Source organism: Podarcis erhardii, assembly GCF_964252035.2.
Source record: "Podarcis erhardii genome assembly, chromosome: 9".
Taxonomy (NCBI): domain Eukaryota; kingdom Metazoa; phylum Chordata; class Lepidosauria; order Squamata; family Lacertidae; genus Podarcis; species Podarcis erhardii.
This window is the reverse complement of record NC_138512.1, coordinates 5,297,968-5,324,479: the sequence shown is the minus strand read 5'-3', so window position 1 is coordinate 5,324,479 and position 26,512 is coordinate 5,297,968. Positions and strand designations below refer to the sequence as shown.

The following is a 26,512-nucleotide window of genomic DNA, read 5'->3' as shown; positions in this document are numbered from 1 at the left end:
CGGCGGGTGGAAGCGGGGCGCACGCGCAGAAGGGGCAGCGTCTCCGGCCGCGGCTGCCGAGCGAGAGCGCCTGGCCTCTCTCTGTCTCTCTCTCTCTATATATATGGGGGAGAGAAGATGGCTCCCTTCCCTGAGGAGGTGGATGTTTTCACGGCCCCGCACTGGCGGATGAAGCAGCTCGTCGGGCTTTATTGTGACAAGGTAGGAGGGGGGAGGGGGAGGTTTCTGAGGGGGCGACGCGCCGGCCATAGCCGCGAGGGGGGGGGCGCGAGGTGGTCGCGCGTTACGTGAGGCGCCGGGACACGCCCCTCGGCCCCCCTCAGGCCTCGCTCGGCCGGCGGTCGTTTGCTGCGTGAGAGGGGATGCGCGCGCACCCTCGGGGGAGCCGGAGGGGAGAGGGGCGCATGCGCAGCTGCCACCGCCTGGCGCGAGCCGTGACTCCTCTCGGCCACCGTCGCCCGCACACTCGTGTCCCCCCCCCGCTTGCAGGTTTCCCCTCTTCCGCGGTTTTTTTGCGCTTGGTTGCGAAGCCCTTTCCCTCGCAGGGCTCTGTCGCCGGCTGCGCTTCCTTCCCCGCCTTAGCAGAGACGTGACGCAGCTTCTCCGCTGGTGGTGGGGTTTTGTATCTCGGATGCGGCCTTCTCGCCGCACGTGTGCACGCACGAACGCACGTGTGTCCCGGGCTTAAGAATCTTTTCCAAAGGCAGCCCCCCCCCCCGAACGAAGCGCGGCCTAAGTGCCTTAGGCGCCGACTTTCCCTCCTCCACTGCGATTCCCAGCTATGCTGCTACATCAAGGCAGAAACTCTGTGGAAGACGTTATTGGACTTTTGGTGACATGAGCCATGCGTGTCGAATATGGACAAAGAAAAGCTCGTTCAGAAATCCAAATGTCAAAAAACATAGATGATTGGCATCCCTCTGTGCACCTCCGGGCTTGAACTCTCCTAGAGTTACAGTGCCTGGCTGTGACTGTAGAGACATTGGCATTTATTTTCTCTGTGCTTCTCCCAGCAGTCCTTCCTCTTCCGGTCACTGCTGTGGATGAACAAGGATTCCCACATGATGAGGTTAATGTTTCCAGCCTTCATGTCACATTTGCAATGCAGAGTTGGTGTGTCAGCAGGTGCAACTTAAAGGCAGATTTTTCTCTCCCTGTATCATTTTAGAGTACACGTTCCTTGAAGCAGGTGTCTTTGCTTTTTAAGTTAGCAGCTTAACAAGTAAAGGAGAGCAAGGAAATGCAGAGGTCACAGGGGCCCGAGATAATGTATTGCTCAATGTCTTTTGGTTATTACAGCTTCCTGATGGCATGTTTGGCTTGACCCAGTCAATTTAGCCAGTGATCAGAGGTTATGGGAGTTGTAATCCCAACAAGCTTTAAAGGCTCAAGGTTGAAGCAAGGTGGTCTAGCACAAGGTCTAGCACAGTCACACACTGTGAATGGGGAGCATAACTGATTTACCTGGCAGCTGCACAGCCCTCTTCCCTCAAAAGTAATTTGCAACTACAGTGGTACCTCTGGATATGAACGGGATCTGTTCCAGAGCCCCGCTCGCATCTAGAAGCAAACGTAACTAGCGACAGCCCATCTGCACACGCATGCGTCGCTTTTCGCCGCTTTTGCGCATGCGCGTGACGTCATTTTGACCGTCTGCGCATGTGCAAGCGGCCAAACCTGGAAGTAACACGCTCTGTTACTTCCGGGTTGCCATGCAGCGCAACTCGAATGCGCTCAACCCGAAGCACAACCAACCCGAGGTATGACTATACAATTTTTGTTAGCAGTTTTTTCCACATAGCAATGCAGATTTTGATTATTGAGTGTGTTCATGTGCCTTTATTTCAAGTTGCCAGTAAAGAATAACTTAAAACAATATAAACTGTAGGTTTCAGGTGGGTACTATCAAACTGTAGGGCAGGGCACATTCCAGGCTTGCAAGACTTAGTTTTTCACTAGATTCCTGAGGCCTAGAAAGTGGAGAAAGGTACAAAATACAGGTACTTAGAATTAAATCTCAGTCCGTGAGCGTTTTTTTTGAACCAGAACTGATTTGAACTCACACACCTTCCAATACACAAATATCCATTTCTGTGTATGCCTCTTCTCCACCCTTCTTCATGCCAGTAGCATATTTGTTGCCATTGCTAATTATCTGGGAGTAAGAAAGACTTGATCTATTTCAGGTCACTCCCACATATACAGGTATATCCTGATCTACCTCCCCACACCCTGCCCCTGCTCTACTACAGGAAAGCCTTTGTAGAAAAGAGCAGCTCAGGGTAAACTTCATTTGCAGTTTAATTAATTTTTTTTCAGGTGAGGGGCCATTTTACTTGGCCATATGCATGTCAAATACACAGAATTTACTGAATATGATCACGTGTAGTGTGTGTTGCTATAGTACAGCTCTCAACCCCCAGAGCCCACTTGAGATGACTGAGAAATATTGAGGCCCAACAAGATTGTGGTGCAGGGCAAATGGTGGCAGATGGAAGCGAGGTTTAACAAAATCAACATGCAGTTATGGACATCATTTCCCACTGATATTTAATCCAACTTTTGAATTTGCTTTTTTTGTCACATTTCCTTGTGGCAAGAAGTTCCATAGATCAGCTTTTCTCAGGCTAAGTACAGACATTTCCTCTGAAGGGACTGTGACTCAGCCTCTGCGTTTTAGGTAGAACTTCCTGATCCAGAAGCTTCTAGTAGAAACATTTTCTTCAGCCATGGGTATTTCATTTTGTTTTTGTTTGTAGACAGGCGTCACTGTCAAAATATTATGATACTGTAGTTAGAAGTTAACATGGTGTACTGGTCATACTTACACTATTATTTTGGTATTATATGAAAAGTGTCTGTGGGAAACTTGATCTAAATTAGTGGTCTACATTTGCCTCCCCCCCCCTTGTCGTTTTAAATCACCACCTTGCCCCTGCACTATCCTTTTAAGTTATGTCGTTTGTTGCTGCCAGTACTAAGGTCACTATCAATGTGGGTTGATATTTTCCTTTGTTTTCCTTTGAGTCATTTGATGGAATATGGGAGTGGAAAGAAGAGAGGAGGAGGAGGTCCTCTGAAATTCTTGGTCTTTAATTAGTGCCTTTGCAGGGCTTACACAGTTATGTCAGAACATGCTACATAATCTCTGAAATAAACCTTTGACCTTAATTGTGTTGTTTGCAATTTGCGAAAGGATTTCTCTCTCTTCTTTTTCTCCCTCACCCAGTGTGGGTGCCATTTGAGAAACAAGAGTGCTAGATACTAGTGGCAGAGCTGGCATTGATCCCTACTTTGGGGGTCCCAAGGCGGGAAGAAGTCTTTGTTGTCTGGCCAGATGGTCCTGGTCTGGGTGATGAGGTTTGCCTGGATGTTGCATCTGTGGTTGTTCTGGGGCTTGTCCTTTGACTCTGGCTGGGAACACTGATACCTCAGAATAGACCATAGTCACATATTTCTAGTGTAGAAGGATGGTTGCCAACTTATTGTAAAAGAGCATCATCCTGGGCTATACTCCTGAGTGTAGGAACTGAATTCCTTGAACTTCTTTTTCAAGACGTTTCATTTTCTGCCTTCATTGGTGCTAACATTATAGCCTCACTGGCACATCTTAGAGAGTGAGCTGAATGTGGTATCTTTCCTAAGCTAATGATTTGAGTCTGTCCTGGATGTGTGGCGATGCCTAGAGAGGGATGAAGCATCCAGCCTCATCTGTTCCAGTATTCTGTCCTTGTATTGTGGGATGACCTCTGTTGAGAGTCAAAGGATGCCAGAAACTAGATACAGTGGTGCCCCGCAAGACGAACGCCTCGCAAGACGAAAAACCCGCTAGACGAAAGGGTTTTCCGTTTTTGGAGACGCTTCGCTAAACGAATTTCTCTATGGGGTTGCTTCGCAAGACGAAAAAATCTTGCGAGTTCCCACTCCCCCCCCCGCTTTTTTCCGCCCTTTCCCTAAGCGCTAAGCCGCTTATCAGCTGTTCCGCTGATAAGCCGCTTCTCAGCTGATCGCTAAAAGCCGCTAGACCGCTAATAGCGCTAATCTGCTAAGCTGTCAATGGGCTTGCTTCGCAAGACGAAAAAACCGCTAGACGAAGAGACTCACGGAACGGATTAATTTCGTCTTGCGAGGCACCAATGTATCCCAAGACACTTCATCTGTTGTGGAGAGTGTCTGTGACAAAATGAATTTGCAGTCCATAGCTGAGGGTCACTTCAGCCTAGTGGGAGCAGTGTGTGTGTATGTATGAAGAGTCTCTGAACCTCAGCACTGAACGACAGCACAACCCTAAAAGCACTTTAAAAGCTTGTGCTCTTACCAGATTTATGAGCAAAACCTTTTTTTCTATAATTACAACAAAAATAATGTTAATAATAATAATAATAATAATAATAATAATAATAATAATAATAATTATTTTATTTATACCCCGCTGCTCTGGCTGGGTTTCCCCAGCCACTCTGGGCGGCTTCCAACAAAATATTAAAATACAATAGTCTCTTAAACATTAAAAGCTTGCCTAAACAAGACTGCCTTCAGATGTCTTCTAAAAGTCTGGTAGTTGTTTTTCTCTTTGACATCTGGTGGGAGGGCGTTCCACAGGGCGGGTGCCACTACCGAGAAAGCCCTTTACATTTACTACTGAAGTTAAAAATGAGGTTTTGCTATATTTGCCATATGTTAAAATAACTTTCCAGGACTTTTTACCTGTAGTAATAATGTGTTGTCAGGCAGGTTTTGTTTTGTTCTTAATCAGAGTTAGGAACACCTGTAGTGGGGAGGGGAAACACATTTGACCAGGAAAGTGGGATGGTGTCAAATACCCTTTTAGAGGATAACATGATTTACTGAGTATTAGCCCAGAAAAAACTGATCATTTTTTGTTTCTTCCCATCAGCTTTCTAAGACCAACTTCTCCAACAACAATGACTTCCGGGCTCTCCTCCAATCCCTATATGCTACTTTTAAGGAATTCAAAATGCATGAACAAATTGAAAATGAATACATAATTGGATTACTTCAGCAACGCAGCCGGACTGTGTATAATGTACACTCAGACAATAAACTCTCAGAAATGCTTAGCCTCTTTGAGAAAGGGTTGAAGAATGTGAAGGTGAGCTTTCAGAAAGAAGAGTGTTTGGTTTCTGGGTGGTACAATGCAAAATCACATTTCTGAGATCATGTGTGAATTTGTGCAATCTCAGCGTAGTTCTGGTGCCACAAGGCTGGTTGTATATATGCTTGCTTAGAAAGAAGCCATGCTACGCTTAGTGAGGCTTATTTCTTGCAAGTGTGCTTTAGAATTTCCAGCTTAGTCATAACTTTCTTGTGCATCCTTGACTCCTCCAGGTAGAAGGGAAGGTCTCTAAAAATATGGTTTACTTCCTAGCAAGCAGCTGCTTTTTGTTGAGAGCAGTTTGGGCGATGTCAGCAGCTGACACTTCTGGCAGTATGACATGCCTGAATAACACACCTTATAAAACAGGTGTCACATGGGATGTGGATGAATAAGAACATCATAGCTTTAAGATTTGATGGGTGGGGAATCTTTCAGTTGGAGGGCTATGTTCCATCTTGACCACCCCTTTTGGGGGTCATATGCCATTGGCAGGAGAGGCTAATTCTGGAGTATGTGATTAAAGTTTCCATGGGCACACCATGCTCTTTCTCCTCTGCACCACCAGAATGCACATATAGCACACTCCTCACACATGTATGTATGCAGATTCTTACTCTTTCTTCCCTCCACCACACTAGGGTGGAAAAATAGCTGCATGGAGGGGTGTGTGTGATCTTCATAGGTATTAGTTAGGAAGGGGAAGTTTAAGCCTTCCTTTGCTAGCTGTACTTTCTTTAAAGATAGCCAATTTTCCCAAGTGGCAGTTAGCATTGAAAACAGCCCTCCATTAGCACCAGTAGAAGGCTCCCCCCCCCAAGCTTTCCCCCAAGTAGAAGGCTTTCCCCCCTTATTCTGGCATGAGGGATTCACAGCACAAAGAGGGTAAGCACTTCCCTCCCCAGATGCAATCCCTGCCTGATTCTTCCCTCCCAAAATTAGACTTGAAAAGCCAACCAAGGTTTTTTTTTTAAAAAAAAAACCTGAAACTTGTCTGGGAGGAGAAGGAGGGGCTGCATCTGGCCCTGGACTGCCAGTTTCTGACCCCTTTAAATGTATAGGTATATCAGAGAGACCCATGAGTTTATAGGCTTCTGACTCACTGTATGTTATCTTTACAAAGTGGCATATGTAGTTACTTTTCCATGCTTGTGACATGTCGGACGGTAATCCTTTTAATCTTTTCATTTGTTGAATTCTACTGGTACCACTGCTAGTTTTCAATGCCTGTTAAGTACTTAAACGATATAATGAAATACTCACAAAATCTGGTCACCTACAAGTTCTTTAAAATTAATCTGAAGCATCGTCTGGGGAATTATTTCAAAATCTACCTTACTGTAATTAGACATCCTGACAACAAGTGTTTACATTTGCACTAAAATAATAGCATTTTAGAAATGAAATGCTAACATATTTTATATAAGTTGGTCTCTGGGTATCTGGGTATTTAAGACATCTAATGAAGAGGTGTGTTGTTTTTGATGGCTTGAACTTACTGTGGAAACTGACACAAACCAATTGGTATTTCAATATTGCTTCATATTTAATTTTAAGGAATTTAGAACTTAACAATTTCTAACAATTGATCGTAAGTGTTCAAATGGCACAAATGCTTAGTAATGGTATTTTTTATCATTCTCAGAATGAATATGAACAACTAAACTATGCGAAACAGCTAAAGGAGAGGCTTGAAGCTTTTACCAGGGATTTTCTTCCTCACATGAAAGAAGAGGAGGAGGTGAGCTGTACTAGGAAATGGTTTCTGGCCATTACATTCGACTGTACCCAGTGAATGGATGGGAATTGGATGGTTAATTAAGCTTCAGAATGCCATGTGTCCAAGCAGGCTTTAGATGTGCTTTTTGAACAGGAGGCATATTTACTTTGTGGCAAATGCTTGAAGCTTTAAGAGCAGTTGGTGGTATGCGGATTTTGCTATTCAAAGCAAATAAAAAAAAGGGGGGAGCCTCATTGTATTATCCTAAGTAACTCTTTCGATTCTGACTGTAGTAGTCAAGAGCCTTTAGTCTTAGATTTGAGTGTCCTCCTCAAAAGACAAAACTGGTCTGCTGCCAAAAATGGCAAGCTCACGTCTACTTCTCTTCTTTTCCATTTTCTGCAAGGATATTTGGAGCACAGTGCCATCAGTATGTTGAGGACACACAGCTCTCTCTCTCCATTCTGTCACTTTTTTCGGGAAAGGCTGTGAAGGTGGACCAGTGTCTGGAAGCCGTGATGGGATAGAGAGGGACTAATAAACTAAGGCGGAATTCTGATAAGATGGAGGTGTTGTGGACCAGTAGTTCCCGGGTCTAGGAATTAGATGTACAACCTGTTTTCAGTAGGGTTATACCCCAGTGAATGAATAGGTTCATAGTCTGGTAGTACTCTTGGGTTCCAATTTGTCACTGGAGTCTCAAATGGCTTCCATGGCTGGGAGTTCTTATGCCCAGCCTAGGCTTCTTCATCAGCTTTTCCTGAATCAGGATAGCCTGCCTGGCCTCAGTTGTTCGTGCTCTGGTGACCTCACACCTGGGCTACTGTTATATGCTCTATGTATAGCTGCCCTTGGAAACTGCAACTAGTGCAGAATGCAGTTGTTAGATTGGTAAGTATGACAGCCCAATGTGACCAGTACCTGGATCACTACACGACTGTCATTGAGCAGCCAGACCCAGTTCAAGAATAGTTTGAGCATTTGTTGTTGTTTAGTTGTTTAGTCGTGTCCGACTCTTTGTGACCCCATGGACCAGAGCACGCCAGGCACTTCTGTCTTCCACTGCCTCCTGCAGTTTGGTCAAACTCATGCTGGTAGCTTCGAGAACACTATCCAACCGTCTCATCCTCTGTCGTCCCCTTCTCCTTGTGCCCTCTATCTTTCCCAGCATCAGGGTCTTTTCCAGGGAGTCTTCTCATGAGGTGGCCAAAGTATTGGAGCCTCAGCTTCATGATCTGTCCTTCCAGTGAGCACTCAGGGCTGATTTCCTTAAGAGGTTTGATCTTCTTTCAGTCCATGGGGCTCTCAAGAGTCTCCTCCAGCGCCATAATTCAAAAGCACCAATTCTTCGGCAATCAGCCTTATTTATGGTCCAGCTTTTACTTCCAGTTTGAGCATACAGTGCCCTAAATGGCTTGGAACCCAATTACCTAAAAGAGCACCTTCCCCAGGCCATACAACGAGCAGGGGGAGGCTCTGTTGGTGGTGTCCTCACTGGGGGTTGCCGAGTTAGCAGTGACCTGTGGCAGGGCCTTCACACATTGTAGGGGGTTGGACCAAATGACCCTTGGGTGCCTTCCAACTCCACAATTCTATGATTCTATGTCTCAATTTTTATGAGTTATTGTCTGTCCAGGTTCTAATCTGCAAAAGAACCTGCAGAGCTTGGTGATATATCAATACATCGTCTGAAACTGGTTGGAAGTTCAGATTGTGATAATGGCTTCAGAATTTTTGAGCTAGCAATATATTGCACATCTCCATTTGCTCACTAGCTGCTACCAGGAAAGCATATTTCACCCCTGGGCGCCCAGTGCTCGCTCGCTCCCTCTGTAGTCCAGTTGTTGAAAGTGGCAGAGGGCGCCCAAGAACCTGGGCACCTGCCTGCCTACACCTTCGCTGGGGCAAGCGGGCTGCCTCCTTTCTCCTGGTTGTGCTTCCTGCTTGCTCCCTCCCTCCTCAGTCCAGTCTCACCCATCCCTCTTTCAGACATTGTGATATATTGCTGTATTGCGATGGTTTGCTGGTGATATTTCATGTTAAAAACCAGATATCGCCCAGCCCTACTGCAGCTAATCCTATGTGTATGTTGTTTCTCATCCTTGTATGTGTATCATATGTATTTGATGATCTTGGACTGAGAAAGTTAAATGTAGTATTTCCAAAACAAGAGACCTGTTGGAACAATTGGGTTATTCAAAAAGTGACGTTTGTTGTGTATCTTAGGTTTTCCAGCCAATGTTGATGGAATATTTTACTTATGAGGAATTGAAGGACATAAAAAAGAAAGTAATTGCGCAACACTGCTCCCAGAAGGAAGCTGCAGCAGAAATACGTAAAGGTATTAGTCTCTGGAATCAAGCCGAGGAACTGCAGAAAGCTTTTAAATATTCTGTGGATGAAAAAGCAGATCAAGGTGAAGGTAACCTTTTATTTGTAGCAATCTTCTGAATTTCTCAGCTGGTTTTCTAGAAAATAATGTCACATAACTCCATGGCACTTAAAATTATGTTCTTGCAACTTGTAGAGCTTTTGATGTAGGTTACAGTTACTTTTGGTCTCTTTAGTGATCTTATCTCTGTTATACTCAGCTCAGGTCTGGTCAGTCTTACTCACTGAAACATTTTTCGTATCCTAGACTGCGCATTTTCACCCCAGACTAGCTTTCGTTTTCTGATTGAAGGTAGTGCTGAATAATAATAATAATAATAATAATAATGCTGCAGAGTAGAGTCCTGCAGGAAAATATCTGGGTTGCCAAAACAAGTAGCAGCAGTGCTTTGATGAGCTTTCTTGAAAATAGCAGCATTTATTTCCAAGTACATCTTTTACTTTGTGGTATAGAGATTAATAAGGAACACCTGCAGGATGGTAAGAAAAAGTTGGGAAATATTCTAAAATGGGTTGGTTATGTTTTTCTTTTGAATTATGTCTATGGTGGTTTAATATTCTGATTTTATCCTGTGAACCGCCCTGAGACCTGCAGGTATAGGGCTGTATATAAATTTAAGAAAATAATAAAAATAAATAAAAACACAATGATTTTGTCCTGCATGCTGCTTTGTTTTTGGATGAAGTGGCTAATATGAAAGCCCATTAGATAAATGGCAACAAAGAAATCAAGACTTTAAAAAGTGATGGCTGAATTGACACCAGAGAGCTTGGGAAATAACATTTAGGCTTCAATCCAGGACAGCTGAGTGTGCTTATGTTTGTTGGTTTTTCACTAGTTATACTTGTTTAATTGCTTAATGTTCATGCAATTTAGTAGCAGTTGAGTTTGGGGTATTTATGTTTGTTATTCTTTTGGGAAAGGATGTCAACACTCAGTGCTATGGCTCTGAGGGAGAGATGTAAAAGTTGATGGGCTCTGCCTCCTCTCCCCATTTATACTGTACATGCTGTCAGCTTTGCTTTTCTGCCACAGCTTCAGTGATGATTTTTTTATTGTTGCATTCTAAACAGAATAATACTCTTCAAGCCACTGCCAAAATACTGAATGTATTCCCATATATTTCAGAAACCGAAGAAAAAGGGCAAACCACCAATATTGTTGATCTTCCTTCTGAGGTTGTGCTGACTATTTTTAGTTACCTTAGCCCTCAGGAGTTGTGTCGATGCAGTCAAGTAAATAGCAAATGGTCTCAGTTGGCTAAAACTGGATCTCTTTGGAAACATCTTTACCCCGTGCACTGGGCCAGAGGTAAGTGGCTGAAATTCCCAGCTCTTTAGAAGCTTAGATTACCATCCATTTATGTGTAAAATAAAAGCCATTAAGGAAGAAGGTATATAATTTCTGAGATCAAGCACTGTAAACGTAAATTACTCTTTTTATGGCATATCTATATTATTTGGCTAGTGTACACTTGTGAATAGCCCTACATTGACCCGTTACTGCTGATATACTACATACAAGACAGACAGTGCAATTCTCTTACAACTGATTTTGACACCTCGGTGACTAAGCTGTAGCAATAAACGTCTGATTACAGGAACGACATCCGAGCACTGAACCGCTGGTATGTTCTGAAAAGGGAGGGCCCTTTTCAGAACAGGAGAGGGGAGATACAAATTCTACATGTGCTACTTTCCCAGTCTCCAAGGATTAAGGACAAGGAGAGCAACTTGCATGATCTTTGTGTCTGTGTTTTCTGCTGGCTGACACTTCTTAAAAAGCCTACTTCTTTCTGATCTGCGTGGGTAATTCAAAGTTTGCTGTAACATAATTAAATGCTTTCTTGTTGGCTACTTAGGAGACTGGTCCAGTGGCCCACCTGGTGATCTTGATACAGATCCTGATGAAGAATGGGTAAAAAACAGAAAAGATGAAAGCTGTGCTTTTCAGGAATGGGATGAAGATGCTGATATAGATGAGTCTGGTAAGTTAAGGGGTGAACTGTATATCTTCCCTTTACAGTTTTGTCTTGGGTGGTCTAGAGCAGTGCTTTCCAACCAGTGTGCTATGGAACCCTGGGGTGCCTTGAATGATGGTCACAGGTGCCATGGGCGACACTGGCCTCTGTCCCTCTTTTCTTCCCTCTCTCCTCTGATGCCCTCTTGCATCCCTGCCTCCTAAAGGATTGCACAGCTGTTGCAGCAGCCCTGGCTGCAAGCTCCGCAGGCAAATGGTGTCTCTGGGACTGGTCAGGGGCGGGGCTTCCCAGGTCCCTGAGGGGCAGTGGGAGGAGGCAGCTCAGAAACCAGGGGTGGCAGCTGTGGCTGCCCAGAAGACTCCCAAGAGGGGAGAGGAGGCTAAGGGAACACTCCACAAGGGAGGGTGTTCGGAAAAGGGTGAGAGGCTGCCAGGTCTGCAGGGAAGGAGTGACTTCATTTTCCAGCAGGACTTGGCACCTGCCCACACTGCCAAAAGTACCAAAACCTGGTTCAGTGCCCATGGGATTACTGTGCTTGATTGGCCGGCAAACTTGCCTGACCTGAACCCTATAGAGAATCCATGGGGCATTGCCAAGAGAAAGATGAGAGACATGAGACCGAGCAATGCAGAAGAGCTGAAGGCTGCTATTGAAGCATCCTGGTCTTCCATAATACCTCAGCAGTGCCACCGGCTGATAGCATCCATGCCAGGCCACATTGAGGCAGTAATTGATGCAAAAGGGGCCCAAACCAAGTACTGAGTACATGTGCCTGCTTCTACTTCTCAGAGGTCCAATATTGCTCTATTTGCAATCCTTGCTTTGCTGATTTCATTTAATATTCTAATTTTCTGAGATTGTTAATTTTGCGTTTTCATCAGCTGTACGACATAATCATCACAATTATAACAAATAAAGGCATGACATATTTCGCTTTGCATGTCATGAGTCTTATCTCATATATTAGTTTCACCTTTTAAGTTGAATTACTGAAATAAACGAACTTTTCCACGATATTCTAATTTTTCGAGTTTCACCTGTATATGGTAAGTTAGCTTCAGGGTAGAAAACTACTTTTGCTCAGTGTCAGATTAAGACTGTTGACACCGTAGAGAAGGACGGTAACTTTCATTGCTCTGAAGGCTGACCTCTTGTGGTGGTTGGCAAAACATGCAGTGAGATGCTCTGCATCTGGAATTTGTCTTTTTGACTAAAGTACTTAGGCTGCAGCTTTTATTATACTAATTAGCATTTGATATATAGATGTTTTAAAAATTAATATATTTGCATACTTTGTATATATGTCCGTTTTTTATTCTTAAATTTGTCCTTTGATCCCTTTTATAGAAGAAAATTCAGAAGAATCCTTGGCTATCAGCATTATTCAAAAAGAAAAGGACTTTCTTCAGGGCTTAATTCATAATGTTCTCCCACGTGTAGGCACCTCAGTGAAAACAATTGTGCTCGCATACAGCTCAGCCATATCTAACAAAATGGTACAGTATACATAATGAATACATCTGGGGAATCTGTAAAGAATAATAAGGGTGCTTAAGTGGGTGTTTTTCAATAAAATAATCTCTTTGTTGCTTTTCTGCCTGCTCTGTACTCAAGGTGGATTAACAGTATAATCTCTGACACAATTTTTATTGCAACCATAAACTGATACTCCATTTTCTTTTAAACCTAGGTCAGACAGATCTTAGAACTCTGTCCTAACTTGGAGCATCTTGATCTCACGCAAACTGATATTTCTGATTCTGCATTTGAAAGGTTGGTAATCCTTTGGGGGTGTCTGTTGTTTACTTTGCCATTGGTAAATTACCAACAGTATAGTAATTCCTAGAGCCTTGATTATGTGAACTGTTTTTGGCAGGGAGAAATGTTAGTTTTGGAAGTTGTTACGTATCATACGCTACCTGCAGAATGAGGAAAAAGAGTTAGACAAGGGTTATTATTCAGTCTAAGACTCTACATTCCATTGCTCCTGTCTCTGATAAAGTGTAAGTCTTTTGCTTCTGCGGCACATTGTTTCTGCAGAACAGACCAGCAATACTTAGGCATACCCAACACATTATTAATAATAATTGATTTTCTATAATCATATGGGATTTACATTGCACTGGAAAGGTGTGGGAGCACCTATCGAGAATGCTACAACCTTCTGATAATAACCACAAATATGTGTGTTAAAGCTGAAACTGAGAGAATAAAAGCAAATGTGCTTTTTAGCAGGACAAGATGCATAAATTCATTTTGATGGATGACTTTGTTATACTGTCTGTGTGGGAAAGATAATGTATCTTGCATCCTGGCAAATGGGAGGAGTAGGTAAAAGAAAAAACTGTCCACATAGTCTAAAACTGCACACAGCAAAACGGTTTAAAACAGAAATCCCAGTTCTGCAAGAACTGCAGTTTGCTATTAGATAGAAGCTGAAGGTGGCACTCATGGGTCTTCCTCTCCCCATTTTATCTTCACATAAGCCTGTAAGTAGGTTGGGCTGAGTAATAGTGACCAGCCCAAGGCCACCCTGTCTGCTTCATTGCTGAGTGGGGATGTGAACTTTGGTCTCCCAGGATCTAGTCTGACACTCTTAGCTAATAATAATGCTTATTAAACCATAGTGATCCATGAATGTGGAAAACTTAGTTAAAATGTTTTGTTTTCTGCATTGTCCAGGTCTGTACCAGGCTTATATAAACAGAATAGGGCTTCCCTGTTATTTCCCTCCAGTGTTTCTGGCATGGGTGATAGGCTGGGACATATTTTCCTTGCTAAAAGCAGACTGTTCACTCTGTTTCTGTAGGGAGGTACCCCCTTCAGTCTTTTCCTTTGCATTTGACCTGGCAAATGATGGAGAATGATTGTGTGGCCACACTATTTGGTTCGTTTAGCTATCAGTGCTTTGATTCTTAAAGAAGGTTTAGTGTAGCATGCACACACAAGCAGCAGCTGACATTCTGTTGGTAGCAAAGCTTTGACTGAGCTGGGTTTCCTGCCTGTCTGTCTTAGAAAGAGAGAGATCCTATTCAAATGCAACACTAACTCATGGTTTGGCATGGTAATGAACAGACACAAGCCATGGATATATGCACACTCTTCCTTTTTGTCTCTATTCATGAGGGGAGGAGATCAGAGGCTCCTGTTTGTGGTTTGCTATTTTGCTGGAAGCAGACAACAAACCAGTAATGGAAGCTTATTGTAGAATTGGAAGGGACCATGGCCTGAGGGCCATCTAGTCCAACCCCCAGCAATGCAGGAATCTCAACTTGAAGCACCAGGGCCAGAGGACCATCCAACATCTGTGTCAGGTGCTGATGTGGTTGCTCAGGAGCAAACAGGCAAGACTCCAACCTGTCTTTTCCAGGCTTTATTATCTGTACAAACTATTGACAGTGCAGAGCGTTGCAAGTCCATGTCTGCTCAGTCAATCTGCTTTAAAATCTCTAATAAAGGAGAGTCCATAATCTCCCGAGGGAGTTGATTCCACTGTCAAACAGATTTTAACATTAGAAAGTTTTTCCTGATGTTGAGTCAGAATCTGCTTTCTTGTAACTTAAAGCCATTGGTTCGGATCCTATCCTCCAGAGTAGGAGAAAGCAAACTCTTCCATCTGACAGCCCTTGAGATATTTGAAGATGGCTACCATATCTCCTCTCGGGCTCTTTATCCAGACTAAACATTCCCAACTCCCTCAACTGTTCCACCTAAGGCTTGGCTTCCAGATCCTTTATCTTCTTGGTCACCCTCCTCTGTACATATCCCACTCGTCAATTTTCCTCTTAAACTGCGGTATCCAGAACTGGACACAATCTTCCTTTCTTGTGCATGAAAGGAGGGGGAAGGGTTGAAGGGAGCATTATATTGCTTATTCTCAGTGCAGCCAGATAGTCAACACAACAGTGGCAACACACAGTGCCAGGAGTTACAACCTTGTTTTCATACCCTTTGACCTGTCCTACAATACAGCAGTCAGATAATTTAAAGCAACTTCTGCCCCTCCAAGTATTGTTGGACTTAAATATTATTGCTCTTGGCTAGCATACCCAATGGCAAGGAATGATCATGGGAGTTGTGGTTCAGCAACATCTGGAAGGTCACCTGAACTATGTTGAGGGGCAGTAGTAGGGGAATGCATGTCGTAGAATCTATGACATTACAAGGGAGAGTTATATGCCCTTTTCAGAAGGGAAAAGCTAGTTTGTTGGGTATGCATGGCATAGTTGCTATTAATCCTTAACTGATTTCTTTTAGTATTTTATGCATTTAGGGTTGAACATTCATTGATCCGAATATGACTACTTTATCTGCAATAGCTTGAATATGCTGGTTGGGACAATAACAAAATATTGGTTAACAAATATGTTAATATTTGTTTCAGTTGGTCTTGGGTTGGTTGCTGCCAGAATCTCCGGCATCTTGATCTCTCTGGATGTGAGAGAATCACAGATGTGGCTGTAAAAAAGATTTCCAGAGCCTTGGGAGTTTTGTCACCCAATGAAGCAGGATCTCTGAAAAGTTGTCAAAACAGGAATGGAAAAACTGTGTGGAAAAACAAAGACATTGCCATGCAGGCCAGCAAAATGAATTGTAGTTTGCATGATATTGCAAATGAAAATTTGATTAAAGGAGAAGGAAATGAAAGCCATTGGATTGCACCTGTCAGATCAGAGAGCTTTAACTCTGCCTATATCTGGATGTTAGATGCGGAAGATCTGGCAGATATTGAAGATGCTGCTGAGTGGAAACACAGAAATATTGAAGGAGTTTGTGTGGTAGAACCTTCATCAAATTTCACTTGTTCTGCAACATGCTGCAGCAAAGACATTTTTGGACTAAGGACTAGTATTTGCTGGCAGCAGCACTGTGCTCCTACTGCCTTGACCTACTGCGGTCACTCTTTCTGTTGTGCTGGGACAGCTTTAAGAACTATTCAGGCACTCCCAGGATCCTCTGCACTATCTAAACATGCACCAAGGACTAGTAAACAGTCAGAGGGGAAAGACTTTGCATACTTCAGGAGTGCAAAATCAGACCATGAGACAGCGCGAGTTCTTCAGTTCCTCAGTCTGTCAGGATGTTACCAGATAACAGACCACGGCCTCAGGTATGTAGCCTCTTTAAAACCCCTGCCAAAATCCATTAATGCCATTTAAAAAACAAACAGCACAAAATCATATTGTTATCTCATCATTACTTAGCCACTGAATCTGGTGGTAATGCATTGACGATTGGAGGTGGAGAAGTGCTTTGCCCAAAGCAGATATGATTATTCCTTTCCTCCCTGCCTTTGAGTTCACATTCCTCTTTTCTGAATTTTTCTTTCTCTTAGACTACAATCCTCTGTAAAGTTTTCTCTTCCAGAATCCGGGGTGGGGAGCAGAGCTTTATTTTCTTAAAAAAAAACCCCAACCATACACTTTCCCCCTTCTGGTGTCTCCTTGCCCCCCCCCCCCCCGTAGGTCTATCTGAAGACAACAAAAGAAAACATGTTTGTCATTGGGAAGAAAGCACCCAACCAAACACTGGATGCTAATCTCTCCCTACAACTCAGGATGACTTTAACTGCTCTTCCATCTCAACTGGATCTGGGCATTATCATGTTGCTGATATGTGCTCCCACTAGACTCCCACATGACTACCATCTTCTATAATACATGAAACCAGTTTCTGGCTTGGAAATTGAAATAGCCTTTGGGATGGATGTGTGCGTCAACATTCACCAGACATTACAAGTTAGAACTACACACACAAACTCAAGCGGTCTTCAAAAGAAGGGTTTTCTAGAACAGGGGTCAGCAACCTTTTCCACTGTCTCTCAGACCATGTGGTGGGCCGGACTATATTTTGAAAAAAAAAGATATGAATGAATTCTTGTACCCCACAAATAACCCAGAGATGCATTTAAAATAAAAGGACGCATTCTATTCATGTAAAAACATGCTGATTCCCAGACCGTCCGCAGGCTGGATTTAGAAGGCGATTGGGCCGCATCCGGCCCCTAGGCCTTAGTTTGCCTACCCCTGTTCTAGAACATCTTGCCACCAGTTTAGAGAGCTACATTCGTTCTGCTGGGATTCACTGTTAGATGTGACATAGCATGGGAGACATCCATGTGCAAAAGCTAACTTGAGAAGGGAGCATTGGTTCATTTACCTTGAATAGGCTTTCTAGATTGGCATAGGAAGACATCCGCTGCCTTACCCCTGACTCTTAATAACTGCTGTCTACTCTCATGCACTTCAAGCCTCATCAAGTTTCTTGATGCCAGGTTACTCCTTTTTTGTTATTACCATGGTCAATTTTTTGTGTGATATAACTCTGATTTGTTTGCTTATTTACCTATCAGTACTATGGAATCTCTACTTTAAGCTTGGTTACAGACAAAAGTCAAACGGGATCCTATATGACTGTAGTATCCCTACTTTACTCCATTGCCCATCTCTGTTCCTTGCATTTCATCCACTGTATTATCTATGGTAGGGCTGGGTGAGCAAAGTAGGTGTCTAATTCTTAGAAAGTTTAGTTTAAGTCTGAACAAACCATATACAGTGGTGCCCCGCAAGACGAACGCCTCGCAAGACGGAAAACCCGCTAGACGAAAGGGTTTTCCGTTTTGGAGGCGCTTCGCTAAACGAATTTCTCTATGGGGTTGCTTCGCAAGACGAAAAAATATTGCGAGTTCCTGCAGGTTTTTTCTGCTCCCCCCCTTTCCTAAGCCGCTAAGCCGCTTATCAGCTGTTCCGCTGATGAGCCGCTTAACAGCTGATCGCTAAAAGCCGCTAGACCGCTAATAGCGCTAATCCGCTAAGTTGTCAATGGGCTTGCTTCGCAAGACAAAAAACCCGCTAGACGAAGAGAATCGCGGAACAGATTCTTTTCGTCTTGCGAGGCACCACTGTATTCCAGCAGGGCTCTACATTAATAGTGGCAGTCTTGAATTCATTTTGCATGAAGCAGGGTAGTGTTTAATGAACTTTATGGCTGCTATAATGAAGGTCAAGGAAAGAAATGCTCAAATATCAAAAGTCCCGAGTGGTTTAAATGTATATATCATCTTGCTAAAGAAGCAGAATTCTCCTGCTACCTGTTTGGTTCCTGGCATGGTCTTAATGTGCCTTTATTTTCCACATTAGGATGCTGACTCTGGGAGGTGGGCTCCCTCATCTAGAACACCTCAATCTCTCCGGTTGTCTGACTGTAACCGGTGCAGGCCTGCAGGATTTGGTGTCTGTATGCCCTTCTCTGAATCATGAACACTTTTACTACTGTGATAACATTAACGGTAATGTCTTTTGAATAAAGTACCTTTTAAAAGCATTTATATTTAACCCTTGGAATGTTGTAGGTCCTCTGAGTTACATTAGCCTTTCATTGTTAAAAGTTTAATGTGTCTATAAAGGCATAGATTTAAATATTACAAGTTCTTCTATACTGCCCTTTGTACCATGTTAGCTGAAGAGAGCTAATTTTACTGTTATTGAGGAATTTATCTGGCAGTTCAGAGGAAACTTACGTTAAATACCCTTTTGCCGATGAAGATTTGGATATCATCAGGCTTGTTGCGAAATTCTGTTTTATAGGACAAGACAGGCAGTGGTGACATTGTTAGCCGGGGAATGAGTACTGATTATGATCTCTGGAATACAGGTTTTAGCTGAAGGAGTGTTATTTTTAATGTAAATAAGTTTATAGGGAATTCTTAATTACATCTGCTTCTTTATGCAGTTGTGGCATATGTTGCTGTTGTTAACTTTGCTGTCTGATCTTTGACTGCAATAAAGCTTGATTGATTTGATACCATTCTAGACATAGAACAGAGAAGCATGCTTGTGGTGGATCATTTAAAATCCCATTTCAGTGAAGTAACTGGCTCCACCTCTTGATAGCTCTCATTTTGATATAAAGTGATTACATTAGGATTGAAAAAGTTTGAATCAGTTGAAAGAATAATGTTAATATGGAGTGTTGTGTATCTTGAGCAGTGTTCAAAATTCCCATTGTTCTAGGCGCATTTTGTGACAGGGAATATCATTAGTGTGAGCAGTTTCCAAGCTCTGGGCACAGCACTGCGCCTAAGATTTCAGATTAAAACTGCAGAGTGGAAGGCAAGGAGGACCTTTTTCTGCCTCCCCACTTCCAGCTACTCCCTGAAGACTGGAGAAGAGACCCTCTTAAGAATATTAGGGGAGTGGGCAGGGGAATGACCAGACCTTGTGAAAAATGAACATAGTATTTCAGCTGCATTTCATTCATTTTCAGCTTTGGATTCTTGTTAGAAAAAAGCACACCTAGACATTCTGTTGTTGCACCCGTAACTTGGATTAAGGTGCCATTTAGCTCCTATCTTTCATATCTCAGTTTCTAACACTGATCTTGAGCTCTTGAAAATGGATTGATTCCGTTTAACATTTGCTGCTAACTTCCTAACTATTGAAATGCCTTTGTTTTAATATGACAAAAGTCATGGTAGTGTACAAGGTTGAAATCCTATTAAGCCTAGCCTAGACCTCCGTGTTCTGTGGGAATCTTGTTGGCACAGGTACTTTGACTGGTTTGTTTCACAGAAGAGGAGCTGTGATACTGGATTAGTTATTGACACGAGACAACTCTCAAGCTAGTAGACCGCAACGTAATCCCTCCCCCCCAGGTCTGCCTCAGATAAGATTATTGGAACAAACTCTGAATCATCCTATTACTTCTGAACGTTTCACAAGTCTGTATCCGTATCTCTTCCAGTAGGGTTAGCTTTGTGCTCCTCTTTGAAGTTTCTCACAGCATAAATGGAGAGTTCTCTTTTTTTTAATAATTTGTCCTTAGTGAACAGTGGATGCATGAATGGTTTGTCTTAAGGTAGCTATTGGAGGCTGCATTTTAGGTTGTATTTTAATCCTGTTTTTATACCTGATGTTAGCTGCCCTGAGCCCAGTCTTGGTTGGGGAGGGCGGGGTATAAATAAAATTATTAATTAATCAATTAATTAATGAATAAAAGGAGTTTGGGGCCAGTTGAAATTAGCCTAAGCAGCAGACTTACACCAACCCTTTCAGTAAGAACAACAAAAAATCCTCATTGCACAGTTTATTACCTCCCAAAAGATTATGCTGTTTGGCTGTTTCAGGAAAATAAGACTAATTTGTCCTAGCTGGCTCAGTTGGAAACATCCTGGGGCTTATCTGCTATTGAGAGGGGCTTGCCCAGGTTTTGTTTTATTTTGTTCCTCTTGCATGGTACAACAGCGCATTTTGCCTTGCTGACAAGTCTAATTTAACGTGTGTAAGTGACCAAATGTCAGCCACTGAAAAATATTTCACCTTGGCTAATGTTTGAATAAACTGTAACTATTTTGCTGGCATCATCTTTAAGAGTAGATTGTGAAGAACTGCTATAATGGATAGCTCTTAACATAATATCTCTTCTCAAAATGTAAGTACTGGATGGTTCATGCCTTAACAAACATTTCCTTGTTTGGATGTTGTTTCCCTTTGGGATGGGTATATGGGTTTGTTCACTTTTAAGGAGGGGTCGTAAGTGCTAAAGCCCTTCAGTGCCTTTAGGCCAGGCAACTATGGTATTCAATTCTAGCTATGCCTTGCCCTTCATTTTTGGAAAGCCCATATATGCTGCCAGTGGCGTAGCGTGGGGGGTGCAGGGGGGGCCGGCTGCACCGGGCGCAACATCTGGGGGGCGGCGCTCGCACTCGCAGCTCTCTGCCCCTACCTGGTTCACTCTCTCTCACTGCTGTGCTGGCTGTGCGAATCCGATCCGAGCCGCCAGGTCGCCGCTCACTGTGGAGGGGGGGTGCCAGGCGTGCGGGTTAGGGGGAACAAATTACTTGCCTTGCCCCGGGTGCTGACAACCCACACTACGCCACTGGGCGCTGCAGCTTCTCACCTACCTGCTTTTCTTGCTGTATAAATAAATAAAGCACCACGCTGACTGCATACCTTCCTTATTTTCTCTGACGGTGTGTGCTCATGCTGCACTTACGGCAAGGAAAGACAAGAAAAAGCAGATTCTGCTGGGGAAGAAATAATGCTATGATATCCAAATTTGCTTTGATAAGGACGAATAAGGCTGTGCTGTGGGTGTGATGCTCTTCTCAAGAGTGCAGAACAAGGTGATGGCAAAATGGGGGGAGGGCTCTCTTAGCTGTGTGTTGGAACCAGAGGTCATCATATGTACTTGATCTTCTGGGAAATCTGTTTCATTATTAGAAAGTAAGTTCATAAACGAGCTCCAAGTTGTTGGATACAACAGGAAGTTAGCTAGTGAATGTGGTAGTGCGCAGAAAGTTGAAATATAATTAACAGATTAATTCAAGTTAAATGGGTGGCACTGTGGTGTAAATCACTGATCCTTGGGCTTGCCGGTCGGAAGGTCGGTGGTTCGAATCCCCGCAATGGGGTGAGCTCCCGTTGTTCAATCCCAGCTCCTGCCCCCCTAGCGGTTCGAAAGCACGTCAAGTGCAAGTAGATAAATAGGTAGCACTCCGGCGGGAAGGTAAACGGCGTTTCTGTGTGCTGCTCTGGTTTCGTCAGAAGTGGCTTAGTCCTGCTGGCCACATGACCCGAGAAAACTGAGGACAAATGCTGGCTCCCTCGGCCAGTAAAGCGAGATGAGTGCTGCAACCCCAGAGTCGTCTGTGACTGGACTTAACGGTCAGGGGTCCTTTCCCTTCCTTTCTCTTTACCCTAGTTTCAGTACTAATGGTGACAGTACCTTCAGAAAGAATTTTTCTATACTTATTCCAAGTTCTTAAATTTCTGTAAAGCCATAATAACACCAACTGCTAGTGCCCTACTGTTCTCTGGCCCTTTAGTGAAAGATGTTAGACTTGACGGGTGACAGGAACAGGTCTTCATTGGCCACACATTTTTTGAATGCCCTACCCCCAGATAGTACAATACGCGCTGTCATTGTTGACTTTTAAACAAGCTTTTGTTATTTATAGTTTGACCTGAGTTAACCAATTTTGCTGTGTTTTATTATTACAGCTCACTTGAAGAGAGATGTGATATGGTTTTAATCTGATGGTCTTATATAGTGCACTGTTGTGGATCTTTGTGTGCTGCCTTGTGACGGCAATGTGCCTGAAAAGCAGTTTAAACATTTGCAAATAAATAAAACAATTCCAGCTCTATAGTGTAGGGCTTTTGCATTCTCATTAGTGAAAATGTGAAGCTAACTAGCCGAACTGATGAGCTTCATAATACACCCTTTAAATTAGGTACTGGCAAACAGATGTCATCCTTTTCTGTGAAGTGTTAACATTTCCCCCTCCCAAAGTAAATGGCTTGCTAAATGGCTTTTTTCTTTTTTGAAATATTGAGATAAAGATACATTCCAAATATATATATATATATATATATATATATATATATATATATATCTGTAACACTACCTTCTTACCTGCCTATATTCTTGCTGACAAGGTGTAAGTGCCAAAAAAAATCCCTCTCCTAATGGATGTGTTCTGTAAGTTGAGAGTGACTAATTGGATGCTACTCTTAATTACATGAATCAAAAACAGGAACCAGTATCTCCTAGAAAGTTTTTATAATATACTTCAACAAAGTGTTTGGTGCAGGAGATTTCTTCTTTATTTTAATTTATTCATTCTAAAATTTCCCGTTTATTACTAAAGTGGTGATAAAACCATTCCTTAATAGAAAATATTCTGTAAAGCATACTTCCATCTTTTGACCTCTGAATTGTAACAGCTTCACAAAACAACCCTTAACTTCATTCCTTTAGCTAAATTGCCATTATGTTTAAATGGGGAGACTTATTTTTTTCTGTCACTTTCTTGTTAAAAGTTTATTTCCCTATTTAAAGTGCTTTTTAAAAGCCAAACATTTTATACCTCTAAGGGATCCTTCTTACTCAAGTTTTTTTTGCTGTTTTTCCAGATCATATTTCTTGAAACATCTGTTTAGTTTTTTCATTTCATTTTATCACTTGTGAATTGGTATCGATTGGGTGAAAGAGATCATTCAGTTTTCCCCTGTTTATTGTTTTGCAGCAGTAAATAATTAAATTCTGCCTGACCATATTTTCCTAAACTTGTAGCTTGAATATAAGATTTGGGATTACTTACCTGGAAAACGATCCTACTGCATTTAATTAAACTTAATTCTGAGTTGGCATGTATAGAAATGCACTGTCAGAGTACTTTGAAAACTAGCAAATAAAACACATTGAATATGATTTGTTGGGTAAAAGGGAAAGCATTTGTGGTTGGTCTTAAAAAATGCTTCAGTCAACTAGGCTTTCATCCATGACCAAAGGTTTTTTAGTTAAGATTTGTGTTTTGGGGTGGGGGAAGATACATATTTAGTGTTGGACTCTCAGAGAAAAATAAAATCATTCAACCCTTCCAGAAGCTAGCTGGTTTTCTTCTTGATCATGGAAATTCTCTAATTCTGAGTTTGGGGCGCAAAAACCACAGTTTTTCTGAAGTTCCAGCATATACTGTATTTTTTTGTGTATAAGACACACCCTATTTTTGGGGACTCAAGATTAAGAAAATGGAGGGAGATTGCCCCCGTGTAGAAGACTATCTCCCCTTTTTAACATTATTTTTTAGTAAAAAAAAAAACCCTAGTCTTACACATAGAAAGGTATGGTCATGATTAGATGATGATACATAGCCTAACTTGAATGTATTTCTTAAAATCCTAATTCAGAATTGCTATTTCTCTAGTTTTGTCTCAGTAAATTTCACCTTCAAACTTCTTAAATTAAGGAACTGAGTATCCATCTAAGAACCAAACTGTATGTTGATTAATGTCACTCACACTTTTAAAAAGCATACTCAGCTTTGCTTTTCGAGGAAAACCAGTTGCACTCTCCCAGTCTGAAATGAGACGATGCCTTCATTTCTTGCCAAGAATACCTCCCTCTCCAGCTCCTTTTGCCCAAAGAGATGCTGTTTATTACAAGCACAAGGAGCAAATAGCAGGTTGGGAGATCAAATTTTGGCAGGAAACAAGTGTGACGCTGGAACAGGACACTTTGCCTTCAATATAAAAACTGTAGTTTGGCCTTATGATAGGGCATGCAGAAAGAAAAGAAAAGAAAAGAAAAGAAAGAAAGAAAGAAAGAAAGAAAGAAAGAAAGAAAGAAACATATCTTTATGAAATTTGGTCTATTTAACCCAGGTACATGAAATAAATGATTTTACTTGCAGCCTTATAGGAGGCAAAGCACTGCTGATCGCTTCATATGATCCTAAAAACACATCTGTTTAGGCAAGCCTTTCCCTGATCTTATGACCTGGTTATTTTAACTGTTGCTGTTTAAATTGTTGTGCATTTTAATTACAAATGTGCATTTTAATTATGGATTTATTTTATAGCTGTAATCTGCTTAGAAGCCATTTTGACATATAAGCCGTTAATTAATTAATAATAGTATTCTGCTGTCAAGGTGCCCTTCACATGACTCCTACAAGATGAATAGCCAGAAGTGTGTGTTCGGTGTATTTCCAGAATATTGAATTGTACTAACAAATGTTGGTTTCAGTAATGAAAGAGGTTCATTTCCCCCTTAACTGTTTTCAGGCATGTTATTATTTGTTAACACACCCTCACATACTTTCTGTCCAGTTTTGATTATATAAAATACCCTGAATATTAATGACTCATTAAGATGAATGTCCTGTGCCTGAAATAATGTAGGGCACCTGTTTTTAAATGCATATGTGGCTTTTGCCAATAGTGCAGTAATTTCACTGTTTATTAAAATTACTTGCAAATGAAGGTAAGTGATGGTTGCTGAAACTTGGTAAAACTTTGGTATGGGACTTTAAAAAAATAAATTATAATCTTCGAGCCAGAACTCATCAGAGTATACCTTTGGGAAACAGATCATCTATTCTGGAGGGTTTTTAAAAAATTAGGTGCTTTATCATTTCTTCCAAGTAAAATAGGTAGCTCATATAGGAGCTACATTTGTTAAGCCCAAGGAAGCTAACCTGGACCCTCCAGATGCTGCTGGACTCCAGCACTTATCATCCCCAGCCAAGGATGATGGGTTTTGTAGTCTAGCACCTGGAAGGCCACAGCGCTGCTGTGAAGTCCGTTGGGCAAATAATATATTTAAATGTGGTATAATCAGTTGTATACCAGTAAGATATTACAATTGCAATGTGAGACTCTGAATGAATATGAAATATCCCTTGATGAAAAAGGCTATGAAGGGCTACTGCACAAGATGAACACCATCCCTTTTTCTTCCTTTCACATTTGTTCTGTCTTTACACAGGTCCTCACGCCGAAACCGCCAGTGGATGCCAGAACTTGCAGTGTGGTTTCAGAGCCTGCTGCCGCTCTGGTGAATGACCTGACTACTTTCCTTTTCAGTCTACTTCATTAGCTCAGCAGACTTCCTTTCATGCACTTTACTTACAGTCCGCATCTTGTGTTAACAGTTCCCTTCTGAAGTGCAAATTGTAGGTCCTTTCTGCCCCATAATTCAGAATCTTATAAGCAAACTGTGTAGGGTCACACCATTCTCACAATGTTTCACTTTGATTTCGGAAGGTGAGAGGTTTAATTCTTTGTGCCGTGAAACTTACTCAGATTGTTTTTGACACTTTCCCCCTAACGTTTGGCACTTAATATTTTTATTTTGTGTTTTGTGCTAAGCCCTTATTATTTTTTAAGCTCATGCTTCAATATAAATATTAAATACATCTGGATAACAATATATATTGTTCAGTAGTGATTTCTCCCATAACTTCTGATCCCAGAATTCTCTTACTGCAGAATTACAGATACTTTGTCTTAGCACTGACTTCGTATGTTATAAGCTTAAAGAACAGCACATGGAACATTCCCATCAGCATCTGAATTTGTTAGAGTCTGGATAAGTTAGCAAGCCAATGACTGTTTGCCACATCTTTTTGTGGGCTTCACAAAGTATTTGCTTAACTGTAGTTGCATAGCAACCAGGACCCCTGTATTGTCTATAGAAATTCATTAAAGACGCTGAATTCTGAAAGGGACTTTCCAAGAAGTGATTTCTCTGCTGTAAGAGCAACTGAAATAAATAAATTTTCAGCTTTAAGGAACTTGCTGGTGGTAATCTGCTCATTTGAATGGAGGGGAAGTTCAGTTGCATCGCAAAATAACAATATTGTTCCAGCAACTTGAAAGCTAAATGTGTTGGTAAACTTTTTAATGCAGTACGGCCACAACTTACATGTGTTTAATGTGTGCAGTTTCAGCTTTAACACAGTTCAAGGTTGGTTAAAATCACATAAATGCCTGGAAGGAAGTCAGCTTCAAAGTTCTT

General features: G+C 42.1%; 2 protein-coding genes and 1 long non-coding RNA gene across 4 annotated transcripts in view; 2 read left to right on the top strand and 1 right to left on the bottom strand.

The window, feature by feature from the left end:
- On the top strand, positions 1 to 26,288 carry FBXL5 (F-box and leucine rich repeat protein 5). 2 transcript variants are annotated; one of them, XM_081876266.1, is made up of 11 exons: positions 1 to 201; positions 4,898 to 5,113; positions 6,762 to 6,857; positions 9,063 to 9,258; positions 10,357 to 10,539; positions 11,090 to 11,215; positions 12,557 to 12,705; positions 12,900 to 12,982; positions 15,594 to 16,319; positions 18,349 to 18,497; positions 25,481 to 26,288. In XM_081876266.1, exons 1-11 carry the CDS (start codon positions 118 to 120, stop codon positions 25,555 to 25,557), a joined length of 2,085 nt encoding a protein of 694 aa, XP_081732392.1. In that variant the 5' UTR covers positions 1 to 117; the 3' UTR covers positions 25,558 to 26,288. The 2 variants fall into 2 exon arrangements, with proteins under 2 accessions (XP_081732392.1, XP_081732393.1); XM_081876267.1 differs by having other exon boundaries at positions 3 to 201; positions 9,063 to 9,252.
- On the top strand, positions 18,560 to 22,583 carry LOC309350008. The gene is made up of 2 exons (XR_014160249.1): positions 18,560 to 20,841; positions 21,099 to 22,583. It is a non-coding gene; the product is annotated as an uncharacterized lncRNA (long non-coding RNA).
- CC2D2A (coiled-coil and C2 domain containing 2A) overlaps positions 26,077 to 26,512 on the bottom strand; it is a 51,844-nt gene continuing 51,408 nt past the window's right edge. The window contains exon 37 of the mRNA XM_081876190.1: positions 26,077 to 26,484. Coding sequence (XP_081732316.1) covers positions 26,457 to 26,484 — 28 coding nt within the window. The 3' untranslated portion in view covers positions 26,077 to 26,456. The remainder of the gene's footprint in view (positions 26,485 to 26,512) is intronic.

Excerpts from the sequence above, each read along its gene's own strand:
- FBXL5 (XM_081876266.1), top strand. The coding sequence starts at position 118 with ATGGCTCCCTTCCCTGAGGAGGTGGATGTTTTCACGGCCCCGCACTGG. Across the intron at positions 10,540-11,089 it reads CCCCGTGCACTGGGCCAGAG|GAGACTGGTCCAGTGGCCCA; the intron begins GTAAGTGGCTGA and ends TTGGCTACTTAG. Across the intron at positions 18,498-25,480 it reads CTACTGTGATAACATTAACG|GTCCTCACGCCGAAACCGCC; the intron begins GTAATGTCTTTT and ends GTCTTTACACAG.